Here is a 27,303-nt window from a genome sequence, read left to right as displayed (position 1 = left end):
GCTCCCTAAAATATCACGTGTTTGCTCCTTTCTATATTGTTGTTGTTTAGTCGTTTAGTCGTGTCTGCCTCTTCATGACCCCCTGGACCAGAGCACGCCAGGCACTCCCGTCTTCCACTGCCTCCTGCAGTTTGGTCAATCTCATGTTGGTCGCTTTGAGAACACTGTCCCACCATCTGGTCCTCTGTCGTCCCCTTCTCCTTGCGCCCTCCATCTTTCCCAACATCAGGGTCTTTTCCAGGGAGTCTTTTCTTCTCCTGAGGTGGCCAAAGTCTTGGAGCCTCAGCTTCAGGATCTGTCCTTCCAGTGAGCACTCAGGGCTGATTTCCTTCAGAATGGAGAGGTTGGATCTTCTTGCAGTCCATGGGACTCTCAAGAGTCTCCTCCAGCACCAGAATTCAAAAGCATCCATTCTTCGGTGATCAGCCTTCTTGATGGTCCAGCTCTCACTTCCATACATCACTACTGGGAAAACCATAGCTTGAACTATACAGACCTTTGTCGGCAAGGTGATGTCTCTGCTTTTTAAGATGCTTTTCTATATAAAGGGTGCCTAGATTCTGCATGGACTGGTTGCATGGCAACATAGGCAAAATAGCTTCAGATACCTATTAGGTCCATCAGTTGCCACGTAGCTTTTAGTAAAGGTAAAGGGACCCCTGACCATTAGGTCCAGTGTGGCCGACTCTGGGGTTGCGGCGCTCATCTCGCTTTATTGGCCGAGGGAGCCGGCGTACAGCTTCCGGGTCATGTGGCCAGCAGGACTAAGCCGTTTCTGGCGAACCAGAGCAGCGCACGGAAACACTGTTTACCTTCCTGCCAGAGTGGTACCTATTTATCTACTTGCACTTTGACATGCTTTCGAACTGCTAGGTTGGCAGGAGCAGGGACCGAGCAACGGGAGCTCACCCTGTCGCGGGGATTCGAACCGCCGACCTTCTGATCGACAAGCCCTAGGCTCTGTGGTTTAACCCACAGCGCCACCCGCATCCCGATGTTGCTTTTATTCAACACCAAAAAACAGCGACAATTTGTTCTTGACAAAGGACAGCTGGACATATAAAGGGCCCCATGACCTTCAGTAGCTGAGGGCCTCATCAAACCGAAATCCGGCCCTGGCCTGAGGTGGTTGGTTTGGGGCAGGTTCGGGATTTGACTCGGACCAGCCTCTGCGCACCACAGCTAAACAAAACACCAGACGACCGTCCCCTTTGTGGTTTGAAAATGATTTGTGTCGACCTAATCCCCTTTCCTGCTGAATCTGTGAATAAAACCGGCCGCCGGCGGATGACCGGGGCAGCGGAAAGGGGGCGATTTGGCAGCTGTGGAGCTCGTGGATGTGTGTGTGTCGCAGAATGTAGGTAAGAAAAATGCCCCGGGTTCCTTTGCAAGCTTCCGGAAATTGCCCTCATGCCTGCAAACACACACACACACAAACACACGGCAAGCTTTTTAGCTTTCTATTTCATTGGGCTAGAGGGAGACGAATACCTTTTTTTTGTTTTCCAAGTGCAGTCTTTATCGGTTTAAAATCAACCTATATACACACACAAAGAAAACTTAGGGAAAGAAAAAGAGAGAGGGGATGGGAAGGGGAAACGGAACGAAAGGAAAACAGCACATCTCTTGCAAACAAAAAGAAAACAGCACATCACGAATACACAAAAATATCATAGCCATCAACTTCTGAGTTTCTGGATACGGGTTTTTTGTTTCCTTAATTGCTTGCCTCCGTTTATCAATGGGAGATAAATGTCTCAGGTGGCGGGTGCTTGGGGGGCAAGCCCCACCCCACCCCACCCCAGTTTTGTAGGGCAGAGTCCCTGGTCAGGACCACAGTTACCAGAATTCCCTGGGAAAGAGGGGCTGGCCGTTAAACCAAACTGGGGATCGGGGGATAACTTCAAACTCCAGTTCCCAGGAATCTCTAGGGGAAACCATGACTGTTTAAGGCATGGGTAGGCAAACTAAAAGGGGCACGGGTTAAACCACTGAGCCTAGGACTTGCCGATCAGAAGGTCAGCGGTTCGAATCCCCGCAACGGGGTGAGCTCCCGTTGCTCGGTCCCTGCTCCTGCCCACCTAGCACTTCGAAAGCACGCCAGGGCAAGTAGATAAATAGGTACCGCTCCGGCGGGAAGGTAAACGGCGTTTCCGTGCGCTGCTCTGGTTCGCCAGAAACGGCTTCGTCCTGCTGGCCACATGACCCGGAAGCTGTACGCCGGCTCCCTTGGCCAGTAAAGCGAGACGAGCGCCGCAACCCCAGAGTCGGCCGTGACTGGACCTAATGATCAGGGGTCCCTTTACCTGGTTTAGCTGCCCTCACCTGGTTTAGCCAGCCAGTCAAAGCCGTTCCCAGGTGTGGCCGCTGTCTCACGCTGACGGCTTCTAGGAGCCGCAGGTGAGAGAAGAGTTCAGGTTGGGGGCCAAAGGTTTAGAAATTGACCCTAGAAGGAGCATGGTGTGCCCCCGGCAGAGATACTGCCCCTCCCCTAACACCTTATATAAATGTGTGGGACTGCCTTTGAAGGTGACCTGGAAACTACAACTAATCCAGAATGCGGCAGCCAGACTGGTGACTGGGAGCGGCCGCCGAGACCATATGGGACTCACAGTCATTTTGGACTCACAGCTGTCCATGTAGGCGCAGGTCAGTTCTGTGTCCAGGGCGGCTGTCTCCCAGCTCCATCTGGTACGCAGGATGAGACCTTCCCTGCCCGCAGGCTGTCTGGCCAGAGTGGTGCATGCTCTGGTTATCTCCTGCTTGGACTACTGCAACGCGCTCTACGTGGGGCTACCTTTGAAGGTGACCCGGAAACTACAACTAATCCAGAATGCGGCAGCTAGACTGGGAACTGGGAGTGGAGACCACATAACACCGGTCCTGAAAGACCTACATTAGCTCCCAGTACGTTTCCAAGCACAATTCAAAGTGTTGGTGCTGACCTTGAAAACCCTAAACGGCCCAGTAACCCTGAAGGAGCATCTCCACCCCCATCGTCCAGCCCGGACACCGGGGTCCATCTGCCGAGGGTCTTCTGGTGGTTCCCTCCCTGAGAAAAGTGAAGTTACAGGGAACCAAGCAGAGGGCCTTCTCAGTGGTGGCGCCCGCCTTGTGGAACGCCCTCCCACCAGATGTCAAGGAAATAAACAACTACCTGACTTTTAGAAGACATCTGAAGGCAGCCCTGTTCAGGGAAGCTTTTAACATTTGACGTTTTATCATGTTTTTAATATTCTGTTGGGAGCCACCCGGATCGGCAGGGTATAAATAATAAATCGTTATAATATTATTGTGATAATAATCGCACAGCCTTTCCGACGAGTCTCCATTGCAGATTTCTTAGGAAGGCGTTCCATGGCTGGCTGCAAAGAATCGTAATAAAAACCCGACCCGAGTCAAAAACAGTGGTCTGTAATAAACAGTGACGCACCGCTGGCTTCAAAAGAACACATCTATAATGAAACCTCTGGAACGAGGACCACATGAGCTCATTTCTGGTTTTACTGCCTCTTCTCATTCTTCCCAAATTCCGTCCAATTTTAGCAGCCTAAACCAGCAAAGGCTACTGTGGAAGGCTTCCCAAAACCAACAACAATAAAATAAAATATTTTTGTATTTTTTTGAAAGAAAGAAAGCTCTCCTGATAATCTTCCAGCTCTGCCCGACTTGACCAGATTCCCCCGTTTCTCTTATTTCCCTCGGTCAAGACTTCGCTGTCCAAAAAGGTCCCTCAGCCAACAGGAGCGAGAGAAACAGCCTCCTATAAAGACCTGCTTTTTCCAATGCAGCTCCAGTTTCAAAGAGACCTGCAAGAAGGGACGACACCGGACCCCTGAGTCTCCTGTGTGTCCGAACCTGGGAGGAGGAGAAAAAAGAAGAAAGAAAGCGTGCGAGGAATTCGAACCCGAGGCCGGAGAGATGGAGGGCCGGAAGGTGGAGGTTTTCCTCTGCTTGGTGCTTTTCGGCTGCATGGCGGCTCAAGGTAAACGCCTTTTTTTCCCTCCCAGTTTCCGGCCGTCGAATCGCAGGGCCACCCCAGAGGACATCTAACCTGACCCCCCCTTTCGGAGCAGGAATGAGGTGGCGAGGGGGCAGAAAATAGGGGCAGATGTGACCGGTTCACAGAGCCGCAAATACGAAAAGTCCCTCCAAATCTGCCCCACTTTGAATACCAGGATGATTCCTATAATTGGATGGTTTGACACATGGAAAAGAGATTTATTAAAATTTATATGGCAGGGTATGAGGTCCCATATTAAATATAAGTTGGCCGCCGACCTTCTGATCGGCAAGTCCTAGGCTCTGAGGTTTAACCCACAGCGCCACCCGCGTCCCCTATATAAATATAAATATATACATTTATATAAATATAAATATGTTACTTACTGATAAAAGAGAAAGGGGGGATTTAGTCTTCCGGATCTAAAATTATATTATGAGGCACCCCCCCAAAAATAGAAATGCGATCTGGGAAATTCCCTCTTTTATTTTTATTTTTTTGGGGGTGCATTTTTTTGGGGGTGCCCCGCTGCAGGCAGGGGGAAGAGTATATTTTTTGCGAAAACGGCTGTACATTTGGGTTACAGCCCATTCAATCCTACCTGTTGAAATCCGCAGGTTTCAGTTGGCTGTGTCTGTTCTTTCCAATGGGTCTACTCTGAGTAGGGCCAGCGCTCGATTCGGCTCCTTATAATGGGGGGGGGGATTCTTTGCGGAAATTTTATTTCCCCGTTGTGCAAAATTGCTTGCAGAAATTGTGTGTGTCTTTTGGGGGGTGTCGTGTGCGAATTTTGTGCGATTCGAGAGGGTGGGAGTCACACCTTCGTGGGGAGACAAAGCAAACTGAAGCTTTAAGACCTGACAAGGGGGATTAATAATAATAATAATAATAATAATAATATTCTGCTCCCGACAGAATATTAAAAGCTCGATAGAACATCAAACGTTAAAAACTTCCTGAAGCAAATCCAGAAAAGGGTGGATTTGAATCAGACTTTGGGGAGGAAAATTTCCATACAAAGGGGGGCAGATTATTTTCGTGCCCTCCCCTCCGAACCCCAACAGCTACACACAAAAATTCACACAAAAATTCACCGACACCAGGGACCAAAATACTAAGGGAAATGTGTGAATGTTGCGTCTGAGCTGTGAGATCTCTCCCTGAAATTCAAGGAAGCGAAGACTTTTCCTTTTTCTTTTAGAACCTACCTTATTTCTGCGGTAATAAGCTGTGGTGAACTTTTTACACCCTACGCCCTTTTAAAATGTGTAGTTTTTGTGTGGGGGGCGGGCTATTGGGTTGTTGTTGTTTAATTCTTATTATGTATTTTGTGGGGGGTTTTTATATCTTGATTTTGTTCTGTGAACCGCCCTGAGGACCCCCCCCCCCAGGTATAGGGCAGTATATAAATTTAATAAGTAATAATCTATATATCTATATCTATATCTATATCTATATCTATATCTATATCTATATCTATATCTATATCTATCTATCTATCTATCTATCTATATCTATCTATCTATCTATCTATATCTATCTATCTATCATCTATCATTTATCATCTATCTCTATCTATCTCTCTCTATATCTCTATCTCTCAATCAATTATCTATCTATCTATCTCTATCTATCTATCTATCTATCTATCTATCTATCTATCATCTATCTAATCTATCTATCATCTATCTATCTATCTATCTATCTCTATCTATCATCTATCTCTCTATCTCTCTATCATCTATCTCTTTATCTATCATCTATCTCTATCTATCATCTATTTCTCTCTCTCTCTCTCTCTCTCTCTCTCTCTCTCTCTGTCTATCTATCTATCTATCTATCTATCTATCATCTATCTATCTATCTATCTATCTATCTATCTATCTATGTAATTACACACACACATTGTGTTTAATTGCTGTATAACCTGCCCTGGGACCTTAGGGCGAAGGGCAGGGAATTATCACAGAACTTCATCATACCATCGTTGAGTTTCGTCGCACTCAGGATTCGAACTTGCAACCTTGGCATTCACCATGCCTTAACCCAGTGTTTCTCGGCCTTTTCGTGGCCCCCTTTCCGATCTCATTTCCTCCTCTCCCCCCCCCCCGGTCCTACCAGCAGAAAGCTAGCTGTTTTGCTTGTAAATAGAAGCTTTATAATTTCATATAATCATATAGTCATATAATTTCGCCTGCGGCCCCCGTGGAATATCTGGGTGTCTGCGGGGGGCCATATGGCTGAGAAACACTGCTCTAACCAACTCAGACTAGATCCGAATAATAATAATAATAATAATAATAAATGAATAAATTGCGGGGGGGGGGGGAGTTTCCTGCCTCCCCATAATACTGAGGTCATGTGATGAAATCCTCAGGCAATAGATTCATCCCGGACTGATGGAAGGACTTTGTGGATCGGCGGAACTCCTTGCCACTGGAAGTGACGATGAGAGCCTTCAACGCAGCCGGCTCTTTTTAAAAAAGGGTTTAAATCATAGAATAGAATAGTTGGAAGGGAGCGCGAGGGTCATTTAAACCAATCCCCTGCAAAGCAGGGATCTCTTGCCCAAAGTGGGGCTGATTCGAATCCGCAACCCTGAGATTAAGAGTCTCACGCCCTCTACTTTGCAGGGAGGGGAAATGGGTCCGTTTGCATATTTGCTCCTGGCGCAAATCTCAGTCACGAAGAGAGCTTCAGATGGTGGGGTTTGCCTTCAAAGTTTAAATCGGTATTTCCGTTCCAATATCAGTGCAATTTCTGAGTCTGGTCAATGCCCAGTACAGGAATTATTCTGAATTATTCCTTCCGTCTCCTCTGGGAATATAGAAGAGGAAAAGAAGAATCTTGATTTGCATCAGCAACTAGCCAACGAAATAAAACGTACTGAAGATGGAGGTAAAAAACTATAGAAAACACATTTTTGGGGAGGCGTGTTTTGCATCTATAACCAAATAATATATCTTATTCTAATCGCCCCTGCTAAAAACCTTGCAGTTTTTGCTGTCGCCTGATCATGTTGATCTGCTAAAAGAAAAGACCCAGTGCAGGATATATATTCCACCTCTTTTTTCTCTTTTTTCTAGCTTTCCAAAAGCATGCAGTCGAAAACATCCTGGGGCAAAACAGAAAAAATGGGAAGAATTTAATATATACTACTGTTCTTTACTGCCATCACAGACCATCCCAGTGTCCTGATTTTCCAGGGACAGTCCCACATTTATAGAAGTTTCTGATTTGATCCCAGTCAGATGGGTGGGGTAATAATAATAATAATAATAATAATAATAATAATAATAATATTTCCCCACATACAACTTCAATAGATGTCCACTAACTCAGATGTTAGGAGGGAGGGAGAAAAATTTTTCTCTGACCGTTAATAATAATAATAATAATTTATACCCCACCCATCTGGCTGGGTCTCCCCAGCCACTCTGGGCAGCTTACACCACATGTGAAAACTCAGCAAAACTCAGTTTGAGTACCAAGGCGTTTGGGAACCAAGGTATCACTGTATTCTCAAACGGGAACGACGAAAACATACATAATCGTGGGCGCAAGCCTTGCACTTCCACAGGTCTCTTTGAACGGGCTGTTGCACCTTTTCCAACAGATCCACCGGCGAAGAACCAATCGCGCCCAGCCAAGGAACAGAAGAAGAGAGAGAGCGCCCGTTCGAGTTTCGACGCGGGAATGGTTGGTAGGTCATTTTGTCCTGGAAATACTGATTTATCTACGAGGGTTTGGGGGGGGGGAAGGCCGGAGAAGATTTTGCAAGAAACAAACAGACCGTTCTGTCTCGCCGTTGCACCCAATTCCTCCTTAAAGGGGTAAAGGGACCTGTGACCATTAGGTCCAGTTGTGGCCGACTCTGGGGTTGCGGCGCTCATCTCGCTTTATTGGCCAAGGGAGCCGGCGTACAGCTTCCGGGTCATGTGGCCAGCAGGACTAAGCCGCTTCTGGCGAACCAGAGCAGCGCATAGAAACGCTGTTTACCTTCCCGCCGGAGCAGTACCTATTTATCTACTTGCACTTTGACTGCTAGGTTGGCAGGAGCAGGGACCGAGCAACAGGAGCTCACCCCGTCGCGGGGATTCGAACCGCCAACCTTCTGATCGGCAAGTCCTAGGCTCTGTGGTTTAACCCACAGCGCCAGCCGCGTCCTTAAATTTGGTTTAATCTGATGCATTTTCCAGCTCGCTTCCCACTGCTACAGTTGCCCCAGGATGCCTGTTCCACATTTCTCAGAACCTAGACATCGGAACTACCTGCCTCTTGACGTCAGGCGGACGACTTCGCTGTCTCCTTTCTCGGTGCCTGCTAAAAACCTTGCGGTTTAGACAAGCCTACCCAGATACTTAGGAAGCTGGCGAAAATGACTAAAATGTATAGAGCAAGTTCCGATAAGTGTTGGAAGTGTAAAGAGAAGGAAGGTACTTTTTATCATCTATGGTGGAATTGTAAAGTACTGTATTTTTCGCTCCATAAGACACACCTGACCATAAGACACACCTAGTTTTTAGAGGAAAACAAGGGGGGGGGAAATATTCTGAACGAAACAGTGGATGTATGATTTTTGTGGTTCATGCTGTGGTCACAGACATGTGATCTGATGGTGAATATGGGGTAACCCAATGCAAAAATCCTGAGGATCCATGTGGATCTGTGCTTTGTAACCATGTTTTTGCAGCATTGCAGCCCCAGGAAACAGCGGATTCATGTTTTTTTGGTTCAGGCTGTAGCCGTGGACATGCTATGTGATCTGGTGGTGAATTTCGGGTGAATTTGGGTGACCCAATGTAAAAATCCTGAGGATCCATGGGCTTTTACCTCCCCCCTCCCAGGCAGCCTCCTTTACCTCTAGCATCCCTTATCTCGCTCCCGATTGCTTGCCGATCAGCTGCTCAGCGGCTTAGTTTCAACACCCATTTCCCTCTTTCAAAAGCATGATCTGCTTTTCGCCCCTGGGCAATTCGGGTCCATGAACCACGCATTCGCTCCGTAAGATGCACAGACATTTCCCCTTACTTTTTAGGAAGAAAAAAGTGTGTCTTATGTTTTTTTTTTTTAAAAAAATAATTTTTATTAAGTTTCACATTTCACAACAAAAGAAAAACAGGGGGGTGGGGGACAAAAAGAAAAAAGACAAGATCACAAATATAAACAAAAAAGAGAGTAGAAACAAAATACTGGTAAACACCTAAACAACACAAATTAATTAATTATTTAAACTTCTAACCTCATAAACATATTTTGGGCTTCCTCTGGACCCTCCCATCTGAATTTCCTTGTAATTAAAATGTAGCAGTTTTCTAATATCATTTTTTTTAAAAAAAACAACAACACAATATTCCAATTAAAATAAAATTTCTTAACTTTCCTTAAAGTTCTAAATCTTATTTATTTAATTAACTCTTAATTTAATCCTAGGCCTATTCTGGTACTTTCAAGTAATTTCTAATTTTTAATATCGCAGTATTTATTCAAATAGTCCTTTAATTTCTTCCACTCTTCTTGTTACCGTATTTTTCGCCCTATAGGACGCACTTTTTCCCCTCCAAAAATGAAGGGGAAATGTGTGTGCGTCCTATGGGGCGAATGCAGGCTTTCGCTGAAGCCTGGAGAGCGAGAGGGGTCGGTGCGCGCCGACCCCTCTCGCTCTCCAGGCTTCAGGAGACTCCCAGCGCCAGCCCCGCAAGCTCGGGGGAAAGCTGGGAGACGCAGCGCGTCTCCCCGCTGTCCCCGGACCTGATCTCAAGGCGGGCGGCGGGGAGAAGAGCACTTCTCCCCGCTGCCTGCCCCACAAGCTCCGGGGACAGCTGGGAGACGCAGCGCGTCTTCCTGCTGTCCCCGGACCTGATCTGAAGGCGGGCGGCGGGGAGAAGAGCGCTTCTCCCCGCTGCCGGCCCCACAAGCTCCTGGGGGGGGGAATAATTTTTTCCCCCTTTATTTCCCCCCCAAAAAAACTTAGAATCATAGAATCATAGAGTTGGGATAGACCACAAGGGCCATCGAGTCCAACCCCCTGCCAAGCAGGAAACACCATCAGAGCACTCCTGACATATGGTTGTCAAGCCTCTGCTTAAAGACCTCCAAAGAAGGAGACTCCACCACACTCCTTGGCAGCAAATTCCACTGTCGAACAGCTCTTACTGTCAGGAAGTTCTTCCTAATGTTTAGGTGGAATCTTCTTTCTTGTAGTTTGGATCCATTGCTCCGTGTCCGCTTCTCTGGTGCGTCCTATGGGGCGAAAAATACGGTATTCCTCTTCTTTTTGGCCGCGGATTCTTCCAGTAAGGTCAGCCAGCTTCGTATATTCCATCGTTTTCATCTGCCATTCTTCCACCATTGGTCGTTCTTGTGTTTTCCATTTCTTGGCGATTAAAATTCGAGCAGCAGTTGTGCGTCTTACGGAGCGAAAAATGCGGTAGTTAAAAATGACTGGGAAAGGATATGGGTTGCATTCTGCTCACGTTGCGAACGGGCCTCCGGAATGGATCCCGTTCGCAACCAGAGGTACCACTGTACATAAATCCGGCGCGGGGGGGGGGAGATGGTGGAGGCCCCCCGGCTCAGAAGTGGGGGCACCGGCCTCTGCTAAACCCCAGCTCTCTTTTGCAGGAGAATGGACCTCGTGGTTCAACGTGGACCACCCGGGAGGCGAAGGCGATTTTGAGACCCTTGAAGCCATCCGCTTCTATTACCCGGATCGTGTCTGCGCCCAGCCCTCCGCCATCCAAGCCCGGACCACCGAATGGGAACTGCCGGAGGAAGTTGGGGAGGTGGTTCACTCCAGCCCCCAAGAAGGCTTCCGGTGCCACAACCAGGAGCAGCCCGGGGGCAAGACGTGCTCCAACTACCACGTCCGGTTCCTCTGCCCCCCAGGTGAGAGCGCTAAGGTGGCCGGCCCTTGCAGGCAGGACCGCTCACCTGTCAATCACAGTGACATCTTGTGATGGTCGCCAAGGCTTCGAAGCACCATGGGCTGCGTTAGGAATGTGTCATGCTCAATGGCATCACCAGGCTCCTCTGGAGACCAGACCAGGTCTTGTTATCCCGCCTATCACTGAGCCCTGGAGACGGAGGTTAATTGGGAGAGGGAGGAGGGAAGGGCAGACACCACGCCCTCCAACATTTCTCCCCTGGAAATAGGGACGTCCTATTCCATCCCCTCCAACGTTTCTCCCCTGAAAATAGGGACGTCCTATTCCATCCCCTCCAACGTTTCTCCCCTGAAAATAGGGACGTCCTATTCCATCCCCTCCAACGTTTCTCCCCTGAAAATAGGGACGTCCTATTCCATCCCCTCCAACGTTTCTCCCGTGAAAATAGGGACGTTCTATTCCATCCCCTCCAACATTTCTCCCCTGAAAATAGGGACGTCCTATTCCATCCCCTCCAACGTTTCTCCCCTGAAAATAGAGATGTCCTATTCCATCCCCTCCAACGTTTCTCCCCTGAAAATAGGGACGTCCTGTTCCATCCCCTTCAACGTTTCTCCCGTGAAAATAGGGACGTCCTATTCCATCCCCTCCAATGTTTCTCCCCTGAAAATAGGGATGTCCTATTCCATCCCCTCCAACGTTTCTCCTGTGAAAATAGGGATGTCCCAAGGAAAAGTGCGGTCAAAATTCCGGGATCGCATCAGAAACTGGGACGGCTTCTGTAAATCCTGGAAAATAGGGACGCTCAGAGATTGTCAGACTTCTCCAGAAAATGCATGCCATAATTTGCTGCTGGATCCCACAGGGCTGACGCTTGCAGACGTCGTGCTCCGTTTCTTCATAATAAAAAATAAAAATTAAACACACTACCTGGGAATCAAACCCTCCAACTTGAGACTTCAGGAAGGTTTTTTTTTCCCCCTGGGGAGAGTTCCAACAGGCGGATAGAGAGACCTGGGCTGAATTTAGGATTCCCAACTCCATATTTTAAAAAAGCAATTGCATTTTAAAGATGTTTTCCCCGCGCTAAATATCCTTTCCGCCTTCTTCTCTCCCCTCCTGGCTTCACATCGCTTCGAAAGATCCCACGGACTGGTTGGGGTGGTCAGCGTGGTCTTCCTGGAGCTCCTGTTCACGGACGGCCTGCGGAACGAACGGCGTCCAAACCAGACACCGGACTTGCTTGAACAGCTCTGCACCGGCCCTGGGGAAGCTAACTACGTGTCCTGGAAAACCTGCCGAGCGTCGGGCGTGCAGCAACGAACCTTGCCGAGGTAACGAGTGCGAATCCTGGGGTTGGGTACCGCTGGGCAGGGCTGTGTTCGTTGTGGGCGTTCTGCACCCAAAGCAGCTGCTCTGTTCCTGAGCTAGCCTCCTGCCCCATGCTTCATTCTCTTAACGTCTGCCCTTCGGCCCTTGCCTATCCACCACACCCTCCAATGTTTCTCCAATGAAAATAGGGGCGCCCTATACCCTCCAACGTTTCTCCCCTGAAAAGAGGGACGTCCTATTCCATCCCCTCCAACGTTTCTCCCCTGAAAATAGGGACGTCCTATTCCATCCCCTCCAACGTTTCTCCCGTGAAAATAGGGACATCCTATTCCATCCCCTCCAACGTTTCTCCCCTGAAAATAGGGACATCCTATTCCATCCCCTCCAACGTTTCTCCCGTGAAAATAGGGACATCCTATTCCATCCCCTCCAACGTTTCTCCCCTGAAAAGAGGGACGTCCTATTCCATCCCCTCCAACGTTTCTCCCCTGAAAATAGGGTCATCCTATTCCATCCCCTCCAATGTTTCTCCCGTGAAAATAGGGTCATCCTATTCCATCCCCTCCAACGTTTCTCCCCTGAAAATAGGGACATCCTATTCCATCCCCTCCAATGTTTCTCCCATAAAAAGAGGGACGTCCTATTCCATCCCCTCCAACGTTTCTCCTCTGAAAATAGGGGCGTCCTATTCCATCCCCTCCAACATTTCTCTGATGAAAATAGGGACGTCCTATTCCATCCCCTCCACCGTTTCTCCCCTGAAAATAGGGACATCCCATTCCACCCCCTCCAACGTTTCTCCCCTGAAAATAGGGACGTCCCATTCCATCCCCTCCAACATTTCTCTGATGAAAATAGGGACGTCCTATTCCATCCCCTCCAACGTTTCTCCCGTGAAAATAGGGACGTCCCATTCCATCCCCTCCAACGTTTCTCCCGTGAAAATAGGGACGTCCCATTCCATCCCCTCCAACGTTTCTCCCCTGAAAATAGGGACGTCCCATTCCATCCCCTCCAACATTTCTCCAATGAAAATAGGGGCGTCCTAAGGAAAATTGGGACCAAGTCAGAAACCGGGACGGCTTCTGTCAATCCGGGGAAATAGGGACACTCAGATGTTCTGCACCTCCTTCTGGAATTTGCAAAAGTCCAAGGAACAGGCGAGGTAATTGTTTGGGAAACGGAGACACAGGTCTGTCCATCCCCCTCTTCCCAATGGGGTCAGCCCATCACCGAAGAAAAATTTCAGGAATGCTGTAGTTGGTCTACAAAAGGGCCTGTTGTTGTTTTTTATAGACAAGAGTTTTTTTTTAATGAACCTCACTCCCGCCAACGCGAGATGCCAAGTACTTTTTCAGTCGTGCTTTGAACATTCTTGCTGAGACGGGAGAGTCATCCGATCTCCTTTTCCTCCTTGTTTTGCCTGGAAAAAGGAGGGCAGCCTCTACAAATACGGTACTCTTTTTCTCTCGGTTTCTGGCTGAGGGCTAGCAAACCCTCTGCGATTCTTCCCTCTCAAGCTCTTCCAAAACGGCAGCCGAATGTTTTCCCCCGAGGTTTCGCGATGGAAATAGCAGAGGCGCAAGACGGGTCCGTGCCATGCGCTGTGGCAGGAGAGCAGGAATTTAAAAGCTTGAAGGGGGTCCTCCATCCTGGGGGGTCATCCAGTCTGACCCACTGCAATATCAGCTAAATAATCTGCAGCAAAACCAGCTGATGTCTCGGGCGACTGGCGGGGACCTGGACCAAAGGTTTGGGCCTGATTCTGCCCGCAGGCCAGAGATTTCCGCCCCCCTCTTCTCTGCATACATGATACTCCCCCCCCCCCGGTGGGGTAGTTTGGCCGGTGCCAGATTTACATATAAGCTAAACAAGCATCTTAAGAAGCAGATACATCACCTTGCCGACAAAGGTCCGTATAGTTCAAGCTCTGGTTTTCCCGGTAGTGATGTATGGAAGTGAGAGCTGGACCATCAAGAAGGCTGATCGCCGAAGAATGGATGCTTTTGAATTCTGGTGCTGGAGGAGACTCTTGAGAGTCCCATGGACTGCAAGAAGATCAAACCTCTCCATTCGGAAGGAAATCAGCCCTGAGTGCTCACTGGAAGGACAGATCCTGAAGCTGAGGCTCCAAGACTTTGGCCACCTCAGGAGTAGAGAAGACTCCCTGGAAATGACCCTGAAGTTGGAAAAAGATGGAGGGCACAAGGAGAAGGGGACAACGGAGGACGAGATGGTGGGACAGTGTTCTCGAAGCTACCAGCATGAGTTTGACCAAACTGGGGGAGGCAGTGGAACTATACGGACCTTTGTTGGCAAGGTGATGTCTCTGCTTTTTAGCATACCTCTTTTTTTGTGCGGAAGTGGGTTCTAATCCTGCGTCTTCCGCCCCCACAGAGCCCCATTGGAGCAGTTGGGGGGCCTGGAGCCCCTGCTCAAAGACTTGCGGTGGTGGAGGGAAGAGGGTCCGTCGGCGGAGCTGCCCAAAGTCCAAGCTCATCCGCTGCCCCGGCCGTCCATCGGAGGTGCAGAAATGTTCGCTGTCACCCTGTCCAGGTACCAAACCTCTCTCTCTGCTCCTCTGGCAAAGTTTCTCTGCACCTGGTCAGGTATCCCCATCCTAGCACCTGCCCTTATCCTCTCCCTCTGCTTTTCCCTCCCTCCCTCCCTCCCTTCCACCCACCATCCCCCCTCCGTTTCTTCTACCATCACTTACCTACCTACCTAATTACATTACATACACCATCACTTCCTTCAGATCTTTGGTGACTGGCCTCCTTCCATCCACCATCGCTTACTTACTTCTGCCATCACTGGCCTCCTTCTCTCCATCACTTCCCTCCCTCCTTCCTTCCATCCATCGCTTATTTACTTACTTTTGCCATCACTTGCCTCCTTCCATCACTTATTTTCTTTCTTTCTTTCTTTCTTTCTTTCTTTCTTTCTTTCTTTCTTTCTTTCTTTCTTTCTCTCTCTCTCTCTCTCTCTCTTTCTTTCTTTCTTTCTTTCTTTCTTCCTTTCTCTTTCTTTCTTTCTTTCTTTCTTTCTTCTGCCATCACTTCCCTCCCTCCTTCTATCCGTCACTTATTTACTTACTTTTGCCATCACTTGCCTCCTTCCATTACTTTTTTCTTTTTCTTTTTCTTTTTCTTTTTCTTTTTCTTTTTCTTTTTCTTTTTCTTTTTCTTTTCTTTCTTTCTTTCTTTCTTTCTTTCTTTCTTTCTTTCTTTCTTTCTTTTTCTTTCTTTCTTCTGCCATCACTTACCTCCTTCCATTACTTATTTTCTATCGTTATTTCTTCTGCCATCACTTGCTCTCACCGGTGGCCAAATCTGATGTCCCCAAAGCACGACATTGCCCTCCCGCTGCAAGCGAATGAGGCGATGACAAGGCTTTCAAGTTTCCTCCTAACTCTACAATTCTGTGGCTCTGTGTTTCCAGCTTGCCAGCTCAGCTGTGATGTGGGCGTCCCCAGCAAGGACTGTACCAGTTGCACCTGCCCCAATCACACCGTCCTGGGCACCGTACGGAGCGCGAAGGGAGTGGCCCTCACCGGCGCCCAGATCTTTCTCCAGGACCGGCCCCTGGCCCTGTTGGCCAAGAGCAACCGGCATGGCCAATTCACCGTCCGAGGCATCTGTGCCGGGAGTGGGGTCAACGTCAGCGCAAAACTCGAGAGGTTTGCCCAAGGCAGCGCCCCGGCAATTGCCAACAGCTCCCGGACATCAGCGGTGGACCTAGTGCTCCATCGACTAGGTAACAGGGCGGACTCCAATTCTTTAGCTGTATTGAGATAATCATCATTCTTTCTTACGGTCCAGAGACCCAACAAATTGTTGCAAAGCAATGCACAATTCAGACAGCCTCCCTCCAGGTTAGGGACACGGGTGGCGCTGTGGGTTAAACCACAGAGCCTAGGACTTGCTGATCAGAAGGTCGGCGGTTCGAATCCCCGCAATGACGGGGTGAGCTCCTGTTGCTTGATCCCTGCTCCTGCCAACCTAGCAGTTCGAAAGCACCTCAAAGTGCAAGTAGATAAATAGGTACTGCTCCGGCGGGAAGGTAAACGGTGTTTCCGTGTGCTGCTCTGGTTCGCCAGAAGCGGCTCAGTCATGCTGGCCACATGACCCGGAAGCTGTACGCCGGTTCCCTTGGCCAATAAAGCGAGATGCGCGCCGCAACCCCAGAGTCGGTCACGACTGGAACTGATGGTCAGGGGTCCCTTTACCTTTACCTTACCTCCAGGTTAAACAAGCATTTTGTTCAAAAGATAAAAACTTTGCCACTGCTAATGTTCTAGCGTTTGTCCGGTCTTCCAATAGGAGCCTGACATAGCGAGCCTCTGATTTTCCCAGGAAAGGTACCAGCAAGGGTAGTATCAGTTCAGCCCTGGCTTGCTCGTATTTTGCACAGTGCAACAAAATATGTTTTATGGAGTCGATGTCTTGAGCACACGAGCAAAGTCTGTCCTGGTAGGGAACTCCTCTCAACACTGCAGAAGGAAAGACGTTTAGTCTGGCTTTGGTGAAAAGCCTTCGATAGTTTGGTACTGTCAGGTTTTTAATGTAAGGTTTTTTAATGTAAGGTGTTAACTTAAAGACATGCCCATATTGTACACCTACTGCCAGCGGACTACAGACTGTGTGTGATTGAGATCGCAAGTCACTGTGTGCACTATCCCATAATCTTTGCTCTAACGTCCTTAGGGAGCCTTCATAACCCAAGTAATACAGTTGGTAATTATTATTATTATTATTATTTATTTATACCCCACCTATCTGGTTTCCCCAGCTGCTCTGGGTGGCTCCCAACAGAATACTAAAAAACACAATAAAACACCACACATTAAAAGCTTCCCCAAAGAGGGCTGCCTTCAGGTGTCTTCCAAAAGTCAGATAGTTGCTTATTTCCTTGACATCTGACGGGAGGGCATTCCTCAGGGAGGACGCCACCACCGAGAAGGCCCTCTGCATGGTTCCCTGTAACCTCGCTTCTCTCAGGGAGGGAACCGCCAGAAGGCCCTCAGAGCTGGACCTCCGTGTCCGGGCAGAACGATGGGAGTTGAGACGCTCCTTCAGATATACTGGGCCATTTAGGGCTTTCAAGGTCAGCACTAACACTTTGAATTGCGCTCAGAAACATACTGGGAGCCAATGTAGGTCTTTCAGGACCAGTGTTATGTGGTCTTGGCGGCCGCTCCCAGTCCCCAGTCTGGCTGCCGCATTCTGGATTAGTTGTAGCTTCTGGGTCACCTTCAAAGGAGCGCCTTTTTAAAAAGACAGGACATTTATTTATTTATTCATCCTGATTTTATACTACCTCTCCCCCGCCCCCGGTCCACTCCCTGCAGAAAAACCTTACATGGTGTCCCATCCAGAAGAGAAAGTGAGGACAGTTGGGCAAAGCGTACGGTTTTGCTGCAGAGCGGATGGTATTCCGGAGCCAATGAAGTATTACTGGTGAGTGACGGGGATCGGGGCCCGTTGCTGGGGAAGGAGGAGGAGGAGGGTCTCCTTTCAAAAATGCACACACACTCTCTCTCTAATATCAAACAATTTATACACCGCTTAGCTCCAATAGCCTCTGCGCTGCTTACAAAGATTGTTATTATTATTTGTTGTTTATTCGTGTCTGCCTCTTCGTGACCCCCTGGACCAGAGCACGCCAGGCCCTCCTGTCTTCCACTGCCTCCCGCAGTTTGGTCAAACTTATGCTGGTAGCTTCGAGAACACTGTCCAACCATCTTGTCCTCTGTCGTCCCCTTCTCCTTGCGCCCTCCATCTTTCCCAACATCAGGGTCTTTTCCAGGCAGTCTTCTCTTCTCATGAAGTGGCCAAAGTCTTGGAGCCTCAGCTTCAGGATCTGTCGTTCCAGTGAGCACTCAGGGCTGATTTCATTGCACAAAAAGAGATGAATCGAGATAAAACGATGAAATCAAGCATCAGTTCAAGTTCCTGCTGGAATAATTAAAAAAAGGTCTTCAGGCAGAAGTTCAACAGGGAGAGGGGACCTGTTCTGATTGGGCTGCTCTAGTGAATGATAATATAATAATAATTTATTATTTATGCCCCACCCATCTGACTGGGTTTCCCCAGCCGCTCCAGGATGCTGCTGCAGAAATAGTAATGCCCAGACCACGAGATTAGACCCCAAAATATTAACCAAAGCCTGCCAGTGAGGTACGTAATTCAGGTTAACTCCAGAAGCCGGAAGAAAGCCCCGCAGTGGGATTGCTGAAACTTCCCCTCCACCCCATTTTCACCCTTATTACGTCTGTCTTCATTGCATCTGTCTTCGTTGCGTCTGTCTTCGTTGCGTCTGTCTTCACTCATCTGGGAGCGTCAGAGAGCTTCCATGCTCACAAGAGCCGACAGCCAGCCAGAGGGAAAGGAGCTTACTGTCCGTTTGCAGCCCTGATCGCTCAGTCGGCCTCTGACCTCCCCCTTCCCCGTTTCTTCTCTTCCTCCAGGTACCACAACGGGACCCTCCTGGACCGCAAGGTGCACAGATACGACAGCAGCTTAGTGCTGAGGGACCTGCGGCCAAATCAGGCCGGCTCATACCACTGCAAAGCCAGCAATGACCTCGGCTCCGTCAAGTCCTCCGTGGCCCAGCTGGCTGTGATAGGTGAGCTCAGATTCCTGCTCCGAGGCAAAACTCAGGCTTGGTGGGGTTCAGACTCGATTCTTTGGAACCCGATAGTCCAAAGGGGCTCCTGATTGGCTGCAGGAGCTTCCTGCAGCCAATCAGAAGCCATGCTTTGGTTTCTGAACGTTTTGGAAGTCGAACGAACTTCCGGAACGGATTCCATTCGATTTCCGAGGTATCACTGTATTTTGGTATATCGCGATGTTTAGGTAAAGGTAAAGGGACCCCTGACCATTAGGGTTGCGTCGCTCATCTTGCTTTATTGGCCAAGGGAGCTGGCGCACAGCTTCCGGGTCACGTGGCCCGCATGACTAAGCCGCTTCTGGTGAACCAGAGCAGCGCACTTGGACGTGATTTCGAAGTGCTAGGTTGGCAGGAGCAGGGACCGAGCAACGAGAGCTCACCCCGTCGTGAGGATTCGAACCGCTGACCTTCTGATCGGCAAGTCCTAGGCTCTGTGGTTTAACCCACAGCACCACCCGTGTCCCTCACGATGTTTAACTGGTGATACAGTGGTACCTCGGGTTACATACGCTTCTGGTTACAGACTCCGCTAACCCAGAAATAGTGCTTCAGGTTAAGAACTTTGCTTTAGGATGAGAATAGAAATGCTCTGGCAGCGCAGCAGCAGCAGGAGGCCCCATTAGCTAAAGTGGCGCTTCAGGTTAAGAACAGTTTCAGGTTAAGTACGGACCTCTGGAATGAATTAAATACTTTACCCGAGGTACCACTGTACATCACAAGCTTGAAAACCAGGTATCACCCAGCCCTGGTCTTGAGCCACAGACCAGCTCTACCAGCTGCTAACAGATCTCTTGTTTTGGTCTTCTCCTATCGTTTCAGACCCAGGCGTCCCAGCCTGCACTGCCGAGCCAGAAGAATACCTCATCAAACTCCCTGACGAGTGTTTCCAAGAGGAGACAGGCTCCCAGTTCTACAACGTCGGCCAGTGCCCCAATGCCCGCTGTGTCGGCAGCCTTGCCGACGGCCTGCAGTGCCGGGACGCCACACAGCACTGCTGTGGGACGCGCCGCATGGAAGTACGGGAGATTCGCTGCATCGGGTACGTCCTCCCCATCAAGGTGGTTGCGGAGTGCGGTTGCAGCTCCTGCACCCAGCCAAAAGTACTGGTCCGTGGCAAGGCTTCGGCGGCGGACGATGGTGAACCTCTGCGCTTCGGTGAGATCTACCTGGGGGCCGAGAAGATCGGCTTCACCGGTTACAAGGGCACCTTCACCATCGAGGTTCCACCGGACACGGAGAGGCTGGTGGTGAAGTTTGTGGACCGGACGCAGAAATTCGTCGAGGCCGTCAAGGTCTTCCCGTTTGACCAGCGCGGTGGAGCCGTCTACCAGGACGTCAAGCTGTTAAAGAGGAAGGAGCCGGTTGACTTGCAAGCCTTGGAGACCAACGTCATCCAACTCGGAGAAGTGGCTGGAGAGGACCCCATTGGGGAGATTGTCATCCCCTCAGGATCTTTCTTCAGGCCCGACGGGCTACCCTACAACGGGACCGTACGGGCCAGCGTTACCTTTGTGGATCCACGGGACTTTGCCACGGTGAACGCTGCCTCCAGCGACCTGAATTTCATCAACGCCGAAGGTGACCTCTTCCCTCTCCGGACTTACGGCATGTTTTCCATGGACTTCTGGGAAGAGGGCAGCAACCAGGGATTAGAGGCCAGGAGTGTGGAGGTCAAGATGGACGCCGAGCTCATTAAGATGCCAGGGCACGTCCAGAAAATGAAGCTCTGGTCCCTCAACCCCGTGACAGGCCTGTGGGAAGAGGAGGCCTCCTTTAAGCGGGCCACGGCAGGGCGCCGCAAACGCGAGGAGAGGGCCTTCCTGATTGGCAACCTGGAAATCCGTGAAAGGCGGCTGTTCAACCTGGACGTTCCAGAGAATCGCCGCTGCTTCGTCAAGGTCCGAGCCTACATCAATGAGAAGCTGAACCCCAACGAACAGCTGGAAGGAGTGGTGGTCACCTTGGTGAACCTTGAGCCCCGGCCTGGCTTTCCGTCCAACCCTCAGGCCTGGGGCCGTTTTGACAGCGTGGTGACAGGTCGCAATGGTGCGTGCCTTCCTGCCTTCTGCGACGGCCAGCAGGCCGATGCCTACACTGCCTACGTCACTGCCACGATGGGCGGGGAGGAGCTGGAGGCCGTGGCGTCCAGCCCGAAGCTTGACCCTCGCGCCGTGGGCGTTTCTCAGCCGTACCTCAACAAGCTGGGCTACCGGCGATCCGACCACGACGACCCAGCCCTCAAGAAGACGGCCTTCAAGATCAACCTTGCCAAGCCCAACCAGAACAACATTGACGAGACCAACGGTCCCATCTACCCGTACCGGAGCCTGAGGGATTGCGACCAGGCACCCGTCACAGCCAACCACTTCCGCTTCTACCGGGTGGAAGTGGACAAGTATGAGTACAACGTGGTGCCGTTCAAGGAGAGCGACTTGACATCATGGACCGGGGATTACCTCTCCTGGTGGCCCAACCCTCAGGAGTTCCGGGCTTGCTACATCAAGGTGAAGATCAACGGGCCTCAACAATACATGGTCCGCTCTCGAAACGTGGGGGGCAGCCACCCCAGGACTCGGGGGCAACTTTACGGCCTGCGGGACTCTCAGAGCGTCCGGGACCTCGAGACGTATAACACATCAGCGGCTTGTGTCGAGTTCAAGTGCAGTGGAATGCTGTTTGACCAGGGACTGGTTGACAGGACTTTGGTGTCCGTCATCCCACAGGGGAGCTGCCGTCGTACGGCGGTCAACAGCTACCTGAGGGAGTACCTCGGCCGCCACCCGCCTGTCATGGAAAACAACGACACCTCGGCCTTCGCCATGCTGGCTCCTGTGGACCCGCTGGGGCACAACTACGGCATCTACACCGTGACCGACCAGAACCCGCGCCTGGCCAAGGAAATAGCCATCGGCCGCTGCTTTGACGGCACCTCGGATGGGTTCTCGCGGGAGATGAAATCTGACCGGGGTACGGCGGTCACTTTCTTTTGCCAGGAACCGCCGGTGGGACGCAAGAGCTTCTTCCAGCGCCTGCTCGAAGCCCCCGCCCAGACGCTGACGGAGATCCGGCGTGAGATGGGGGGCAACGAACAGCTACGGGGAGCTTCTCAGGTGGTGGCATACCCGGCGGGGTTGCGGACCGTGTTTGCGGCGCAGGCCCGTCGGACCCCCAGCCGCAGGAGGAGGGTGGGTGCTTCACAGACCAGACAGTGAGCAAGGAAGAGAACTGATGGGTCGTCTTCACATGAAACTGGCATGTTCCTCATCTCTCTCACACTGAGTGAGGAGGTGTATCCACGAGGAAAGCTTAGTCCCGCCTCCCTCCAGAGCGATGCCTCAAAACCAAGAAAGATAAACACAATCTCCTGGCCCCACGCCTGCCGTTAATCCCCAGTGTCGATTCCTTAACCCATGCCCTACCTGTGGTCTTCCCCAAGGGTGTAGTGGTAAATTGTGAAGGGCAGGGGCTCATCCTGATTGGCCCCCGTATCCCTAGTCCCAAGGAGAGTGCCATAGTCGTGGCCGCCCCCCAGGAATAGCCACACCCCCAAGGAGAGCCTCTAATCGCACACGCGAGGATAGCCACGCCCCCAATGAAAGACACACCCCATGGATAGAAAGCCACACCCCCACGGAGGGTCCCAAAATATAGGCAGCAGGTTCAATTCATTACAGCGGTACCTCGGGTTAAGTACTTAATTCGTTCTGGAGGTCCGTTCTTAACCTGAAACTGTTCTTAACCTGAAGCAGCACTTTAGCTAATGGGGCCACTTTAGCTGCCGCCGAGCCGCCGGAACACAATTTCTGTTCTCATCCTGAAGCAAAGTTCTTAACCCAAGGTAATATTTCTGGGTTAGCGGAGTCTGTAACCTGAAGCGTATGTAACCTGAAGCGTATGTAACTCGAGGTACCACTGTATTCACACACAGTGTACATATAGCACGATACAGGGTTGATTAAGACTGGCATAACTGCCGCCCAATTCGTGGTTTCCTTCGACTAAATCGCCCCAGGCCTAATGGCGTTGACTCCCGGCTGCCGTGGTTCAGCTTTAGCCAGCTGAATACAAGCAAAGAATCACCCCTATGTAAACCGCTAGCGTGAAGCAGGAACCCCATCAAAGAAAAGGGGAGACGTACGCAGCCTCTCCTCGATTGCTTTCCTCCTCCGACTTCCCTCAATGTTAACGTGTCGCAAACAAACTTGAAAGCCTTGTCGTCGCCTCATTGGCTTGCAGCGATGGGGCAATGTTGTGCTTTGGGGACATCAGATTTGGCCACCGGTGAAAGCAAGATGCCGGACGAGATGGGTTTGAGCCTTCTGATGTTCTTAGGCTGACCAGTAATTTAAAACTTGGAAACCTCTGGGGAGATCTATATAGTCTTGCGGCCACCCCCAACCCCTGTTTGTTTGACACAGAATCGTAGAATTGTATTGCTAGGAAGGGACCCTCGAATCCAAACCCACTACAATTCAGGAATGGAAGTTGAGGCTAGCTCCTTCATGAGGACTAGATAATTGCTTGGAGTCGAGTCAAGGAATCGAATCCTGAGCAAGCCTCTCACACACACGCCACACCCCACACACCCAGAATTCATTCTGAAAAACCTGGATGTTATATAGACATATGTATACATATAAATAGGGACGCGGGTGGCGCTGTGGGTTAAACCACAGAGCCTAGGACTTGCCGATCGGAAGGTCAGCGGTTCAAATCCCATGACGGGGTGAGCTCCCGTTGCTCAGTCCCTGCTCCTGCCAACCTAGCAGTTCGAAAGCACATCAAAGTGCAAGTAGATCAATAGGTACCACTCCGGCGGGAAGGTAAACGGCGTTTCTGTGCGCTGCTCTGGTTCGCCACATGACCCGGAAGCTGTACGCTGGCTCCCTCAGCCAATAAAGAGAGATGAGCGCCGCAACCCCAGAGTCGGCCAGGACTGGACCTAATGGTCAGGGGTCCCTTTACCTTTACCTTTATACATATAAATATCTAATAAGTCAATGAATAGAAAAAAGGGGGGGTCCTTTTGGAGTCTTGTTTTCGTGTTGCCAGAGGACGTGCTTCTCTTCAAATGATGATTCCCTGACTCCCAACTCCCTGGGAACTGGGATCCCAGCCGTATTTAAAAACGAATGTCTCTTCTAGATACGGGTACGTCGGTTCTCGGACGCCGACGAACGTTTCAGAACCCGGACACCGAAAACCTTTTGTTCGGACACGCCTCGGAAGTCGGAATGGCACGTTTTCCCATTTCCTCAATTGATTTTGCAGACCGCCCTTTGCGCCTCGGGTTTTCGGAGTTTTCGGAACTCGAACGGTCTTCCGGAATGGATGATGTTCGAGAACCAAGGTACCGCTGTATAGGCGTTCCTCTTTTCCTGGAGCGTGGTCAGAGGCGAGGACCTATGGACCAAAATTGCGCCAGCACAAGCCCCCGTTTGACCGTCTTTCCTCGCACCCGGCGCCATCTGAGAGCTCTCTTGAGTTCCACACATTCAAAGGCAAAACGCACAGGGCAGTCATTCACAAACTGCCCCACCTGTGGATCGTTGGACATCCTTATTTTTTTTAAAAAAATAACTTTTATTAGAGTATTAAAAAAAGAAATACAGAGCTTATTACCAAATATATCCCCCCCCCCAAAAAAACAATATTAAATATTTTATCGAAAGAAGAAGAAGAGGAGAGAAAGAGTATGGAAGAGAAAAGGAATTACCGTATTTTTTGCTCTATAAGACTCACTTTTTCCCTCCTAAAAAGTAAGGGGAAATGTGCGTGCGTCTTATGGAGCGAATGCAGGCTGCGCAGCTATCCCAGAAGCCAGAACAGCAAGAGGGATTGCTGCTTTCGCTGCGCAGCGATCCCTCTTGCTGTTCTGGCTTCTGAGATTCAGAATATTTTTTTTCTTGTTTTCCTCTTCCAAAAACTAGGTGCGTCTTGTGGTCTGGTGCATCTTATAGAGCGAAAAATATGGTAAGTTAAAGAGTAAATATATTTTAATTTAAGGTTATCTGTACAGTGGTACCTCCGGTTGTGAAGGGGATCCATTCCGGAGGCCCATTCGCAACATGAGCAGAACGCAACCCGCGATTCACCGCTTCTGCGTATGCGCGTGATGTCATTTTCCACGTCTGCGCATGCGCATGCGCGAGTGGCGAAACCTGGAAGTAACCCTTTCCGTCACTTCCGGGTCGCCGCGGGACGTATCCTGAAAGAACGTAACATAATCATTGAGGGTTGCGGGAAGGATGGGAGAAGTAGAGGGGTCAAGGCTGTTGACCCGATATCCGCTAGGGCTACCCTTGGCCATTTCCATTACGAGTGTTTACCCCACGAGACGCCCCTCTTTTGCCATGGGTCACATAAACAGCAACTATATATATATATATATATATATATATATATATATAGGAGATGCGTTATTTATTGCCAAAATATATGACTGTGTTTTCACCAGCGCCATGGCCTTGCGTCTGATTTCACTTCCTCACACCCCACCAGGGCCGGATTTAGGTTTGATGAGGCCCTCAGCTCCTGAAGGTCATGGGGCCCTTTATATGTCCAGCTGTCCTTTGCCAACAACAAATGGCTGCTGTTTTTGGTGTTGAATATATGCCATATTGTAACTTAGGGACCTAATAGGTATCTAAAGCCATTTAGGGGCGCGGTGGCGCTGTGGTCTAAACCACGGAGCCTCTTGGGCTTGCCGATCAGAAGGTCAGCGGTTCGAATTCCCACAACGGGGTGAGCTCCTGTTGCTCTGTCTCAGCTCCTGCCAACCTAGCAGTTCAAAAGCACACCAGTGCAAGTAGATAAATAGGTACCACTGCGGGAGAAAGGTAAACGGCGTTTCTGTGCGCTCTGGCTTCCGTCATGCGCCAGAAGCAGTTCAGTCCTGCTGGCCACATGACCCGGAAAGCTGTCTGCGGACAAACACCAGCTCCCTCGGCCTGAAAGCGAGATGAGCGCCGCAACCCCATAGTCGCCTTTGACTGGACTTAACTGTCCAGAGGTCCTTTACTTTACTTACTAAATCTAGATCATGGTGAGGGTTTGCCAAGCATGCCTTCCTCTTAGCACATTTCTCCCTTGCATCCTGAGTTCGTAGCACCATCCCTTCCATTGATCTGGACGCTCTTCTTTGGTGATCCCTCGTAGCCGAGTAAGATTGTCTTCCATGAACACGGTCTTAACAGTGAGTCCGTAAGTGACTGTGGAGGCCAATTCTGGATCCACACGTATTTCCACAGTGGGGACATAGGTTTCCGGGCGGGAGTTGATCACGGTGTGGATTTGCCAAGCGTGCCTTCCTCTTAGCACGTTTCTCCCTTGCGTCCTGAGTTCGAGTGTCTTCAAAGCCCACGACACCTTTGGTCAAGGCTGTTCTCCAACTGGAGCGCTTGCAGGCCAGTGTTCCTCAACTGTCGGTGTTTATACTACATTTTTTTAGCATCTCCCCCATGTCTCAGGGGTCTGGGAAAGAAAGATACTTTAGAGTCTGCCTCCATCCAGATGTTTCAGGTATGTGCGTTGGCCCAGGGCTCCCGTTCCCTCCTACGCCGGGTCTTTATGTACGGAGATTTGTGTTCTCAGCAAAAACGAGACATTAAAGTATACGAGCGGCAAGGTCTTGCCAAAGGGAAGGGGTGGAAATTATTGATGTCCGCCTGTCTCCCGGCCAGGGGACCACAACTCTCCTGAGTTTCGCGAGACGCAACAGAGCGGCCAGCCGCTCGTGCCAAGTGTTGAAACGTTATATACGACGGGTGAAGGGATGGAGCCTTTTCTGCAAAGCCCAGCACGTCTCCGGCGAGCCAGGATCCGTTCCCAAACATTCTTGGAGCGCATGACGGCAACATCAAACGCTCCGGGAGAAGCAGACCTGGTTTTCAAAACGTCCAGTTGGCGAGTTTTGCCGGAGAGGCAATCGGAGGACGAGGAAAACATTCCGCGCCCCGGTTTTGAGGACACGGCTCAGAGGGGTCCTCGTTCAGGAAGGCCGTAGCTTAGCAGGGAAACGGCTGAATGTCCGTGGTTCGATCCTGAAACCATTTCCAGGTAGGGATGGGAATATTCCGCTGACTGAAACCCTCCGTCAGTCAGGGTGGACGACACTCTGAACTAGATATACCAATATTCGTAGAAATCAGCTTGCTATTTCAATCACCTCTCTATTCACACCCTAGAAACTTGCTTTTCTTTTCGGAGGAAAGGAATATCGCTTTTCCTGCTGGAAGTTCCAGGTTCTTGTTGTCATTATAAAAATGAGGCATTTGTGTGTGGACGTCCAGTGAGGGAGCGATAGACCAAAAGGTAGCAGATCGAGAAGCAAATACTCAAATATTTGGGTGCAAAAAGCAGTGTAGACAGTACGCAAATGAATACAAGAGGGACGGTGCAGATATGAAT

General features: G+C 50.1%; 1 protein-coding gene across 1 annotated transcript; it reads left to right on the top strand.

Moving 5' to 3' along the window:
• The first annotated feature begins 688 nt into the window (after positions 1-688).
• Positions 689-23,866, top strand: CILP2 (cartilage intermediate layer protein 2). The gene is made up of 10 exons (XM_080988747.1): positions 689-1,361; positions 3,792-3,985; positions 7,620-7,706; positions 10,628-10,891; positions 12,033-12,224; positions 14,620-14,778; positions 15,664-15,978; positions 17,573-17,681; positions 18,692-18,849; positions 19,714-23,866. Exons 1-10 carry the CDS (start codon positions 1,225-1,227, stop codon positions 22,104-22,106), a joined length of 4,008 nt encoding a protein of 1,335 aa, XP_080844873.1. The 5' UTR covers positions 689-1,224; the 3' UTR covers positions 22,107-23,866.
• The last annotated feature ends 3,437 nt before the right edge of the window (positions 23,867-27,303 follow it).

This window comes from Podarcis pityusensis (assembly GCF_964106645.2).
Source record: "Podarcis pityusensis genome assembly, chromosome: 18".
Lineage (NCBI taxonomy): Eukaryota > Metazoa > Chordata > Lepidosauria > Squamata > Lacertidae > Podarcis > Podarcis pityusensis.
This window is presented reverse-complemented; position numbering and strand designations above follow the sequence as displayed.